At 41.0% G+C, this 13577-nt stretch overlaps 1 protein-coding gene across 3 annotated transcripts in view; it reads left to right on the forward strand.

Annotated features, from left to right (window-relative positions):
- Window positions 1–13577, forward strand: part of STIM1 (stromal interaction molecule 1) — a 190742-nt gene that overhangs the window by 52752 nt on the left and 124413 nt on the right. Inside the window, exon 1 of one of the 3 annotated variants that reach the window (XM_032639354.1) lies at window positions 3533–3581. The exons of the other annotated variants lie outside the window; for them this stretch is intronic. Within the exon in view, the coding sequence (XP_032495245.1) occupies window positions 3548–3581 (34 nt within the window). The 5' untranslated portion in view covers window positions 3533–3547. Of the gene's footprint in view, window positions 1–3532; window positions 3582–13577 lie in introns of those variants that run through there. 3 annotated transcript variants of the gene reach the window in all.

Below are 13577 nucleotides of genomic sequence, written 5' to 3' on the forward strand. Positions count from 1 at the left end.
CTTTCTATCCTGTTCCATTGATCTATATTTCTGTTTTTGTGCCAGTACCATACTGTCTTGATGACTGTAGCTTTGTACTATAGTCTGAAGTCAGGCAGTCTGATTCCTCCAGCTCCGTTTTTGTTTCTCAAGATTGCTTTAGCTATTCGGGGTCTTTTGTGTTTCCATACAAATTGTGAAATATTTTGCTCTAGTTCTGTGAAAAATCCCATTGGTAGTTGGATAGGGATTGCATTGAATCTGTAGATTGCTTTGGGTAGTATAGTCATTTTCACAATGTTGATTCTTCCAATCCAAGAACATGGTATATCTCTCCATCTGTTGGTATCATCTTTAATTTCTTGCATCAGTGTCTTATAGTTTTCTGCATACAGGTGTTTTGTCTCCTTAGGTAGGTTTATTCCTAGGTATTTTATTCTTTTTGTTGCAATGGTAAATGGGAGTGTTTCCTTAATTTCTCTTTCAGGTTTTTCATCATTAGTGTGTAGGAATGCAAGAGATATCTGTGCAGTAATTTTGTATCCTGCAACTTTACGAAATTCATTGATTAGTTCTAGTAGTTTTCTGGTAGCATCTTTAGGATTCTTTATATATAGTAGTATCATGTCATCTGCAAACAGTGACAGCTTTACTTCTTCTTTTCTGATTTGGATTCCTTTTTCTTCTCTGACTGCTGTGGCTAAAATTTCCAAAACTATATTGAATAATAGTGGTGAGAGTGGACAACCTTGTCTTGTTCCTATCTTAGTGGAAATGGTTTCAGTTTTTCACCATTGAGGACAATGTTGGCTGTGGGTTTGTCATTTATGGCCTTTATTATGTTGAGGTAAGTTCCCTCTCTGAATACTTTCTGAAGGGTTTTTATCATAAATGGGTGTTGAATTTTGTCGAAAGCTTTTTCTGCATCTATTGAGATGATCGTATGGTCTTTATCCTTCAGTTTGTTAATGTGGTGTATCACATTGATTGATTTGAGTATATTGAGGAATCCTTGCATTCCTGGGATAAACCCCACTTGATCATAATGTATGATCCTTTTAATGTGCTGTTGGATTCTGTTTGCTAGTATTTTGTTGAGTATTTTTGCACCTGTGTTCATCAGTGATACTGGCCTGTAGTTTTCTTTCTTTGTGATATCTTTGTCTGGTTTTGGTATCAGAGTGATGGTGGTCTCGTAGAATGAGTTTGGGAGTGTTCCTCCCTCTGGCAGGTGGATTCTTAACCAGTGCGCCACGAGGGAAGCCCATACCATGCATTTTTGGGAATGTAATGAGGAGTCAAGGAGAAGACTAATTCTCCTGGGAGCTTTTTTCTAAAATTTTCTCTTTTTTAAAAAATATTCTTTCCCCAACTGTCATTTACAATAAAGGTTTGAGGTTTATTGACCAGATGGATGTTTTTACTTTTTTTTCAAATAATTTTACATTTGTTGTGCCTTCTTTGCAAGTGACAGAAATACAGGTCAGACTGACTTATGAGAGGCACTTATGACTGAAGTAACTAAAAAGCCTAGAAGGAGATTTACCTTTAGACACAGCAAGATCCAGGGACTTGAATCATGTCATTTGGACCTAATGTCTCTCCTCTTGGCTCCGCTTTTCTTTGTTTTGGTGTTAGGCAGCCTCCACCCATGTAGTGGCAAAGGTAGTTGTCAGCTTTGGGTGTGTAATCTACCAGCTAAGCAACCACTATTGGAAAGATAATACCTCTTTCCTGATGGTGCTGGCAGTCGTGGGTATGATTTTGGCTTGGGTCATTTGCCCACCCTAAAGTATCACTGTGACTGGAAGAATGCTGGACTTTCATTGGCCAACAGTTATATTCTACTCATGGAGCCCAGGGATCATGGTCAGCTACCCTGGAATCATGTGGACCAAGAGCAGGGGAGGGATGGTTCCTTCAGGGAAGATCAAGGTACATGTACTTAAAGAGGGCTTGGAAGGTGGGGAGATTATTAAATCAGCAAAATTCATAGATGTCTGCTACATAATTGTGCCATTTTAATTTCTTTCTTTTTTTTTAAGTGTGCTTCCACTATTTAAAACTCAACAAAGTAGAGCTGCTCTGCTTGAAGTAGTAGATATTGCCAAGGAACCTGAGTGGGAGGAGGGATCTGCAGAGCATAATTTGAAAACTGCTAGACAGTTTGTCCAATAAATATTTGTTTGAGGTGTGATAGTCACTGAATCCTTTCTTCCTGCCTTTCTGGCTTTATGTAGAAGAGATTGTATTTTCCTTCAAATCTGGGACAGTGAGGTAAGTAGCAGAGCCAGCCTGGGGTTGAAGATGCCAAGGACCTTGCTTAGCCTGGACACCAAACTGCTTTTTTTTTTAAAGCCATGAGCCTTTCAAATTTAAATAAGGACTCCTAGAGAACAGGAATAAGTGACTTTACAATGTACTGGTTGATGTGAATGATGAGATATATTTGTATCCTAAGCATTTTGCAAGGGCTCAGTATGCTAGAATGTATAGCGCCATGAGCTGGATTCTGTATTGTAAATTGAGTGAGGGTGAAAGCAGCCCTCATACATCAGCCAGCTGTATAAGGCAACCAACAGCTGTTTTTGTTTTTCTATTTTTGTTTTTTTTAATGTGATAAAATTCACATAACATAAAATTTGCCATTTTAAAATATACAATTCAGTGGTTTCTAACAATTTTGTGCAACATCTCCACTATCTAATTCCAGAATATTTTCATCACCCCCAAAAGGAACCTTGTTACCCATTAAGCAGTCGCTCCCCATTCTCTAGTCCCTGGCGACCACTAATCTACTTTCCATCTCTGTGGATTTGCCTATTCTACACATTTCATATAAATGGAATCATGTCTGGCTTCTTTCACTTAGTGTAATGTTAACATATATTTATCTAATTACTTTCTCATGATACTTTTTAGAATTATCCCACAGACCTATCCTCAAATGTATAATTGGGATGCACATACTTAACAGTTGGAGTAGCACCCCCATCAGAACCTTGACCTGTCACATAAGAGCTATCATAGTGGAGAAGGCCAAGTGGAAGCTTTTGAAACTGTTGCATTTTCCTCTGGCCAAGATAGTGAATCAAAGCTAATATCATATTCTGTGAGGGATGGTGGAAATAGTGCTATCCTTAAGTATCTTTAGAATGCAGGGTGGTGGTCCCTATTATGTCTACATTTAATTCACTAGTCTGCCCTCTTCTGCAAAACTGGATGGATTCTGGAGAATGTAGACCTCAGCAAGTTTAATTTAGTAGCCCCAATTATGGATTCTGTGATGGATATGGTATCTTTGCTAGAGCAAATTAATATGGTATGTGGGCATTGGTTTGCTGAATGTGTTCTTTTCTGTCTCAATCAGAAAAAAAGGCCAAATACAGTTTGCATTCTTGTGGAACAGATATCATTACACCTCCATAGTTTTGCCGAGGGCTATATAAACACTTCCACTCTTCTACTCTTTGTCATAATATAGTCAGAAGAGTCTTGGACCATCTGGCCATCTCATAGAACATCACTTTGATCTGTTACGTTGATGACATCATGCTAATCAGGCAGCATGAACAAGAGGAGGTTAGCACACGGAGGCCTTGGTAAGATACATGTGCTCCACAGTGGGTACTGCCACATTCTTTGCCAAAGTAAGTGTATTTGTTTTTAAATATGTCCACGAATTGTTTGATACCCCTCCCATCAAGAGGTGGAACCTAATTCCCCTCCCTTTGACTCAGCTAGACCCTAGTAACTCAATTCTAAGAAATAGAATAAAATGAAAGTGATGGTATATGACTTCAGTGACTAGGTCATAAAAGGTACTACTGTTTGTCTCACTGTCTCTTGGATCACTCACTCTGTTGGAAGCCTGCCTACATACTGTGGGGACACTCAAGCAGGCTATGGAACAGCCCACATGGAGAAGAACTGAGGCTTCCTGACCCACCCAGCACTGACTTGCTAGGAGTGTGAGTGAGCCATCTTGGAAGCAGATCCTCCAGCCCCGCTCAGGTCTCCAGTGGCCCTAGCCCTTTATGAACCTTATGCGAGATCTGAGCCAGAACCACTCAGTTAAGCCACTCTTTGTCCCTGACACTCAGGAACTGTGTGTGATAATAAATGTTTATTGTTTTAAGCAACTTAGTTTTAGGGTAGTTATTATACAACAAGCGATACTAATACACAGTCCCACAAGCTGTGCGTGTGTACTAGTTTTTTGACATCCTTTCCAACATCTAATATTTCCCTATTTTTGTCATTTTAGCCATTCTGGTTGGTGTATAGTGTTCTCACGCTGTGGTTTTAATTTGTGATTCCGCAATGACTATGAAGTAGAGCATCTTTTCATTCATACATATCTATATACATGTATATAGATACATACAAATACTGTCTATCTGTATATACATACATACATACACACACATACATATACACACACACACATAGTCTGGATTTATTATTTTGTAAAGTGTTCAAGTTTTTTGCCTACTGTTCTTTGGGTTGCTTGCCATTTTTTAGTTGCTTTGTAGGAGTTCATGTATTCTGGATCCAAGTCCTTTGTCGTATATGTATTGTGAATATCTTTCTCAGTTTATCAACTTTTTCCTTCATGTTTAGGCCTTTTGGTGTCCTGTTCAAGAAAACTTTGCCTACTCCAAGATCATGAATATGTTCTCCTATTTCCTCATTTAAAAGCTTTATTGTTTTACCTTTCATGTTAGATCTGCTGTCCATTTGAAATGAATTTTTTTGTGATGGTGTGAGGTAGTGAGTCAAGGTATATTTCCCCCCCATATGGATATCCATTTGATCTAATACTATTTATTGAAAAGGTCATTCTTTCCCTTCTGTACTGTAGTGTCACCTTTGTTATAAGTCAGGTGACTGTTATGTGTGGCTGTGTTTCTGGACTCCATTCTATTCTATTGGCTATTTTTGTATCCTTGCAATTGATACCACACTGTCTTAATTATTATTACAATAGGTTTTTGTAATTTTTTGTAGCAAATACATTTAAGTGGCACATGAAGGGAAACTTACATTCTACAGTCTAGTGATCTCCCGAGCTCCATAGTTTGTAATTTTTATTTTTTTAAATTTACGTTTTTTATAGTTTATTATTATTATTTTAAAATTAATAAATTAATTAATTTTTGGCTGCCGTTGCGTCTTCGGTGCTGCACGCGGGCTTTCTCTAGTTGCGGTGAGCAGGGGCTACTCTTCGTTGCGGTGCGCGGGCTTCTCATTGCGGTGGCTTCTCTCGTTGCAGAGCACGGGCTCTAGGCGTGCGGGCTTCCGTAGTTGTGGCATGCGGGCTTCAGTAGTTGTGCCTCACGGGCTGTAGTGCGCAGGCTTAGTAGTTGTGGCGCACGGGCTCAGTTGCTCCGCGGCATGTGGGATATTCCCGGACCAGGACTCCAACCTGTGTCGCCTGCATTGGCAGGAGAATTCTAACCACTCTGCCACCAGAGAAGCCCTATTTTTTTTAATCTTAAGAAATATTTTGTATATATTGTTCAAATCACATTGCTGGCAAATGAATGCAGTTTACAAAATATTGCTTTTCATGTCCTATTTAATCTCATTTTTCACTGCAGCAAGAAGGAAATAGTGTTTCACCAGTGATATGTGCCTTTTATTTTTCACTATTAAGCAGGAAACCTATAAAGAGACTTCTTAACTGGATTGAATATCTTCAGACTTTAAGCATCGCAGAAAATTTGGAGAGTTTTATCTTTAGATTTAATTTTTAGATGTATTTTAAATCATGATAGCTTTATATCATCATTATTAAATACAAAGATTGGCAAACTACACTTGCTTCTACAAATAAATCCATATATATATATTTTGTATATTATCTGTGGCTACCTTTGCACTAATGGCAGAGTTATTTAGTTACAAAAGAATAGAGGATGTTTGGCCTGTGAGCCTGAAATATTCACTGTCTGGCCCTTTATAGAAAATGTTTGCTGACCCCTGATTTAGTGTAATGTATCAAGACACAGTATATACTAAGGATGAAGTTCACTGTTAATGAGAAATGTAAATCCATCTTTCCAGAAGTTTTTTGATAGTTTTCAATCTTTTTGGCCAACTTATTATTTGAACCAGTTAGAATTGTTTTTACCCTGTAATGTAGCTGATAGAGAGTTTAGGAATAGAATTAGGAATAGAAAGATCAGCTCTGTCATTTTCTTGTTATTTATTTTTGTGTGTAATTTTAATATTATCTTCAACCAGTGGGGATTGTTTTTTATTTTTGTTTACTTATTTGCAAGAATCCTTTAAAATCATTGATCTATGTGGTGGGGGTTGGTTTAGTTGGGAAAATATAGAAACCATAATTTGTAAGTTTATTTAGTCAGACATGTATTAATTGCAGTACAGTATGTCATGGTATCCTGAAAGCACATGAATAACTGCAGGCAGACACTGTTGTTCTCCCTCGAACACTGTGGAACTTCCATTCTATTCTCAGGACACCTTATATGTAATAAATGATATGGAAACACTTGACAGATTCAGAGAGGGCATCATTGTTCGTCTGTACATTTAATACTGGCAAAGTGTAATTCTTATATTTTAAGATTAAAAACAGGATAAAATAAGAGTTTTAATGTTTCTGTACTTTCATTGGAAAGTCTTGTGCATTCCGGTTAGGAGATGACTCTCTTATATACTGTTTGTGTAAGTTCTTTCTGAATGTAGGCGTAATCCCTGAATATAAATAAAAGGTTGTAGCATAATAAGAATTGAGCTCGAAGTTTGGCAAAGACTCTCTTGTGTGAATAGTACTATCAGCAACTATGGTTAGAGAATCTGGAGGCCAAACAAAGCCTCACTTAGGTGCTTCATCTGTTCTTGTCCTCTGCGGATAGCCATCTCTCTTCCAATAAGATTTTGTATCTGCAGCTAATTAAATCCAGAATAGAACCTTAGAATGGAGGTTACAGGACTGTGTCTTCTTGCCATTCTGTAACCCACCAGAAACACTGCAATGAGCAAGACACTACCTAATAGGCTTCCTTAGGTGGGGATTTACTTTGGGGAGCTGACAAAAATATGGAGTCACACTACCTGGGTTCAAATTCTGGACTTCTTATTTTATTAGCTGTGTATTCTTAGGCAAGTTTACTTTAAACTCTCTGTGTCACAGTTTCCTCTTATGTTAAATGGGGAGAATGGTATCCAATTTATAAGGTTGTTATGAAAAATTAGTTAATCCATATACAGTGCTTAGGATAGTATCTGGCACATATGAAGTGCTCAACGAATGTTTGTTAGTATTTCACTTTTTGAAGGTTCAGATTTTATCAGTACACTGAGAATATTTATCTCTTCAAGCAAATTCTCTTAACCAAGTTCATGAGGCTGATATATAAAAACCTCAAGAATGCCTGTGTTGGTATGACCAGTGCTTTTTTGCCTTTGGGTGGCAATGTGGAACACCAAATCCTAAGCAGAAAGGTTATGGTGAACATGAAATTTGAATTAGGGCCATTAGTTAGATGAATCAAGTGTTTTGTGTATAATACCAAAGTAGCTAAAATGAATATTTATTACCTTTTCCTGTATTTAAGAATTTCTCCACTTAAAATGCCAGACATCTACTTTCAACCTCATTTGCAGCTTGCCGTAGGTTCTTTTGGTCTGATCCACTTTCCATGGACTTTGACTCTGAAGAGCTGGTGATGCAAGCAAGCAGGGACTGCAGTGGTGGTGGTGCATGTAGCAAGATTGAGTTCCCAGAGCAGCAGTGGTAGTCGTATTGCAGTGGCTGGATCATAGTGGCTGGGGATAGTGGAGGTTGGCAGTGGAAACAGAGATGTCCTGACCAGACTAGTTCTACTGCCAGATTTTAGGTGTTGTTCTTGACATCCATCCCTGGGTTTTCAACTTCTCCAGGTGAGTCTGAGCTGCTCTTAAAATAAGGTTTTGTTTTGTTTTTTTTCTGCTTAGACTATCTAGAATCAGTTTTAGTTGCTGAACTTACAGACTAAGTTGTTCTTGCGACTAAGGACTCTGGCTGATACTGACGCTACAGTAGCCTGATGCATTCGTCTCACAGTAGGGATGGAAAGGTCATGGGAATTCAGCTGGAATGTTTGAAGTTCATTGGCTCCCTCTTTTTTGAGAGTGTTAGGGCCACTGTATTCCCAGGGCCTAGAATTGTGCCTGGTATATAGTAGGTGCTCAGTAAACCTCTGTGGAATGAATGAGTGATGGGTTCATTCTGCCAATGAACCCAATTGTATGTCTGCCAACATGTGTATCGGTGATTGTTTTTTCTCAGCTTCTGGGGCTGTCCAAAACTTCTGGATGAAGTACAGATTTTTTCTTTAGGTGTGTTAATACATATGTAATCCTATATAACAGTTACATTTTATTGGTTTGGGAACTGTTTTGTCTTTTAAACTCATTTGGCTTATCTGTGCTCTGTGGGCGTTTTAGTTTAGCCCTGGGGTGTATGATTGTCTGTGATTTTGTGTGTGTGTGTGTGTGTGTGTGTGTGTGTGTGTGTGTGTGTGTGTGTAGAGGGGCACTTCATAGAGCCCCAAAGTGCTGACAAGGACTTAAATCCCTTCCTGGTGTCAGAGCTTTCCCGGCATTCTGGAAGCCATCACTTCTTGAGTCTTCCTCATGAGGCTTGTTGGTGGAATAAAGAAAAGACCATACACCCACAGACAGTTCCATACACGTGTGCACACACATGTGCATGCACACACACACAGAGAACTGTATTTAAATCTAATAACTTTATGACTTTATGTAGTTAAGTTTCCTACAGATGTCCTGCTTTTCCCCTGATGGTGATGCTGAAATTGGGAAAGACAGAAAATACAGGCCCCTTATCTCCTCTTTTCTTTTTCCTCTGTTCCAGGTCTTCCCTTTAAGAAACTGTATGGGAACTGGCAATTTACACCCATATTCTGGTTATTTGCTTATATTTACTGAGCCCCTTCCTGGGTGCCATAAGATGATGGCCTTCTGAGGCTGGAGGTGTTGGGATCTGAGAGGTCGAGGTGGCTTGTTCCCAGTTCCTTATGTTCCTTGCCTCTCTTCCTGGTCGAGTGGCTAAGGCTGGTGGCAGAGGGCAGTATACCGGAGATCCCTCTCTCTCCATCTCTAGAACACAGTGTTTTAGACTTTGTGTTCTCATAAATCAGGGCTGGGACTTTGAGATGAAGATTCGTGAACAAGCTCATCAAGAGGTAGGATCATCTGGCCTTCCCTTCTTGAGTTTCAGGTAAAGAAACAAGCCTAGAGGGTAGTGACTCATCCACGGTGATGCAGTTGGTCAGGGCTAGAGTGAGTATCTAAATATATTTCCAAGGGCAAACTGAAATCCTATAAATGCTGAGCCCCATCTCAGGCCTCCTGTAACATAAAGCTAGCAGGGTTGGGGAGGGTGAGGGATTTATTCTGTAGTTTCCTTCCTTGCATCTTATGAAGAGTCAACACCTTACTTCTGGTTACTCTAGTTTGCTACCATGCTTCATTGTTGAGAGTGGACCCCGGTCTGCAGTCTTTGGTCTGGAACACAGCCCAGTCCTAAATTGCCTGTCTTGGGCCATGGGTTACCAAGTTTACAGACAACAATCCTGTGCCTCTGTAGACACGTGACCAGGCTATTAATAGATCTGAAGTTCTGGGAGAGTCTCAGCTCTTTCCCCACTTCCCCACTCCCAGCAGCCTGCCTGCTGGTAATTTCCTCAGTGTTCAGATAGCTAGACACAGAATGGAAACAGGGCAGTCTGCCCATCCCCTTTTAGGAGGTTAGACAGGCCCAAGTCTGTATGAGTAACCTCTGGCCTTGTGGGTCTCTGTGCTCTATCAGGTCAAATGAAAGTGCTTAGCATTTAGGAGGAAATAATAGCTCTGTGCCCTAGGTGGGATTTTTTTTTTTTTAATAAATCTATGTTGGACCCTCACTATGTGAAAGACACTGAACTAGGCCCTTTGAATGTGTTATCTCAACCTTCTCTACAACCTTGTGAGATAGGTATTATTCTTATTTTATAGAGATTATTAAAACTCAGAAAGATTGACTAAGTAACCTACTGTCACACAGCTAAACAACACTTGAATCCAGGCCCTCTGATCTTGTTTTTCCTAAATGACAGCTTCCCTGTTTACAACTTTCTTTAGTAAAATTGGGCTAGGGTAATTTGGACAAATTATCATTGGGGGCACCTGTGTTATTGAATGATTCCACACAGCTCAGAGAAATGGGGGAGAACCTGAAGGGAGGGGAAGAAGGCCTGTCAGTCTGTGGGCAATCAAAGGGAACTCAGTGGGTGGCTATAGCAGGATGGTACCTTTCATAGGCCTGTGTGCCCTTAGTGAACTCAGGTCAGATAGTGGCTGTCCTGCAGGCTAATAAACCATATTCCTTAGCATGGCATTCAAGGCACTCAGAGGTGGGGTTTCTGCTTCATAACTCCTCTTCTGTCTCTTCTTACTTCCTGTCACACAGACTGTTCTTTGTTCTATTGTTCATCAAGTCTGCTGTTATCTTCCATGCATGGGCATTTGTAGGCTCTATTAAGGTCTGAATCAAAAAGTAACCATTGACAGCTTAGGGCTGACCAGATAGTTTTGAATCCCCAGTCACTCCAGAGCCATTTTGGACTGGAGCTCTCTCATTCCTTCATTCCTTCACTCATGTATTCAGTTATTCTAACATATTGGGCACTCCCTCTGTGCCAGGTACTGTACTAGGCCCTGGGAATCAGTATAATGAACAAGACAGATATGGTTCCTGCTCTCCTAGAGCTTACAGTGTAGGAGGGAAGGCAAAAATAAAACAGATAATCACAATGAAGTCTGATGACTTATGAGGCGGAAATAAGGGATGTGATGAGACGGTACTTATGGCTGGGGAACTTAATATTGTTTAGGGTGTCAGGAAAGACCTCAACACTACCTTAATAGATGACATTTAAGTTGAGACCTGAGAATTGAGAAAAAATAGCTAAGTAAGTGGGGTTAAGAAAGGTAAATTCTAGGCAGCAGATAGAGTATATGCAGAGGCCTAAAGTCCAGGTGATAGGGCTAAGGCCACGTCCATGTTGGTTCATTTATTAAGCAACCATTTATAGCTGGTGGGTTATGTCATGCACTGTGCTAGGGTCTGGGGACATACAAAACAATCAGACATGGTCCCTACCTGCCCTGGAGATGCTCAGTTAGGAGCAGTGGCTTTACTGCTTGGTAACCAGGGTGCCAAAGTCATCCTAGGTCTTGGATTCAATCTCCTGGCTCCCATGTGACAAGACTTAACAGCTTCAGAGACACTGCCTGCCCTTGAGTATTTGGCCCACCTGTCAAGCAGAGAGGACATGGACCACAGCTGGAAACTTGTAGCATTTGCTTTCATCCCTGGCTTCACACTTGCCAGATCCTTGGTTGATGGGATTCATCTACAGACCTGAGGTTGATGGAGGTCAAGAAATCGGCTCTTACCTCAGCAGGAGCATAGAAGAGGCTTTCTGGCTAAGATGGAGTTGCCGTGGTTGTCAGAGCTGTGTCCCTGGTGCCTCATATTTGTTAGTTGGATTGATTGTGTGGTCTCAGACCCATCCATTGTCTTGAATACATCTATGGTGGTATTTTAGCTCTGTTTTTCTGAGTTCTGGTACCGCTTAAAATAGACAGAAGGCTCAATGGCTGGCTGCCTTGGACTGTGCAATTGCCTAACTCAGGGTGCGCTGTTCACATAGACTGTGTTGTGAATGGGGCCACCCCTCCCTAACTGCAGCAGTGCATCCTTGTGGCTCTGGCTAAAGGGAAAGGAAGTTATTTAAACACTGACTGTGTGCCTCAGGCTAGTGGTTTATATTCTTTACTTCATTTAATAATCTCAATAATGCTCTGAGGTAAATACTATTATTATGCTTATTTACAGATGAGAAGACTGAAGGTTCGGTGAAGCTAGTGAGTAGTGCCTTGGGACTAGAGCTCAGGTCTGACTGAAGTTCATGCTTCTCTCCCACTCCCAGCTGTTTCCCAATGTGGTCACAGACTTCAGGTCTTGCGTGTCATCTTGTTTCCATGGCTTGCTTGGCCTTGTCTATTTTGACTTATCTGTCTGGCCGCCCTGTGTCAGTAACCTAAGGATTCTCAGCATGGCTGAGGCTCAGGAATGTGTCCTGCTTGGGAGATACTCTAGAGTCATTTTTTTTTCCATCTAAAATTATTTTTGTGTTTAGCAGGAGGCAACAATATAACTGTAGCTAAAGTCATTTTAAAGGGTAAGTCAGCTCTGGATTTGCTGGGCTGCCTTTCTTACTGCAGCTCCCACAGCGTTCTCAGTAGGATAGAAGCTGGGGATGGCTCACTGGAGATGAGTTTGGGTGAAAAAGGCATTGGATCTGGGCTTGGCTGATGGGATGAGATTCCCTCAGCCTTTCTAAGTTGCATGGCTGCTAGGGTTGGTTGGATCTTTGCAAATTAGTACTTAATGTTCCTTTTCCAGGGACCTGTGGTTCTCGTTTCTTCCTTTTAGGAGAGGACCTGCCTCTTCAACTGGGGATTCTGGAGCTACTGACCTTAGAGTGGGGAGGGTTTTTCCTTCCTGGAGTTTTCAGGGGTGTGTTTGGTGTGGGAGAGGGCTGTGTCAGGCAGAGTCTGGGGGAAGGCGGGAGGAGAGGTGGGTTGTGTATTTACTGCCTCACCTGCTTTTCAGTACTCTTTCTTCCCTTCCTTTCTCTTGGCAGTTTTGCAGTCCCATTTGAGAAGTAGGATCTAAATAACAGAAGGCCTCTGCACTCACCTAGCTTGTGCTTCAGCTACCCCAGACTGCTTGCAGGTCCTGAAGCATGACAGGCTATTTCATATCTCAGGTCTTTGTACATTCTGTTCCCTCTGTCATTTCCATCCCTAGAGAAGAGGGAAGATGTCCTTTCCATCTTCTCTGCCCCATGGATACATCCTCATCCTTTCAAGACTCAGTTTAGATGTTACCTTTTTAGTGACATTGCCTTTGATTCCCTCTTTCTATGGAGGTAGGCACTCTGTACAGGCCTTTGTTGTACCATGTTTACTCACTTAACTCTCTGCTTCGCTGTCCATATCTTGAGCCCCTTAAGAGCAAGAGACCGAGTCGGTTTCATCTTTCTTTAGCAGGCACAGGACCTGAAGGAGACTAGAGTATCAAGAAATTTGAACTGAACTACACTGATGCCTGAACTAGATGGTTGTACAACTATCTTGTGTACCTCCATAAACTAAAAAAGGATTCTCTTGCATAATTCACTGTATTGTGTTATCTTCTAGGTCCCATAGTCCTTCAAACATGCATGGCGGTAGCTGACTTCCAGAGAGAACAGTGTCGTGCTCTACAGATGTTATCTTTGCCTGCTTTGCCCTTCATCTCACAGTGCTCTTCTAGCCCCCTGGGCCTGATCCAGGGAATGAATAGGGAGGAAATGCCAGAAATGAGCCATGCTTGGTATCCTGAATCCTTAATTTGCAGGTTTGGTCCTGTGGGGCAGTGCAAGGTGAGAAAATAGAAATGAACCCGTTCCCTGTAATAGCAGCTGAACTGGTTACCTCCAAATTATGACTTCCATCACTGTTGCTGCAGC

This window comes from Phocoena sinus, chromosome 8, assembly GCF_008692025.1.
Source record: "Phocoena sinus isolate mPhoSin1 chromosome 8, mPhoSin1.pri, whole genome shotgun sequence".
NCBI classification, from domain to species: domain Eukaryota; kingdom Metazoa; phylum Chordata; class Mammalia; order Artiodactyla; family Phocoenidae; genus Phocoena; species Phocoena sinus.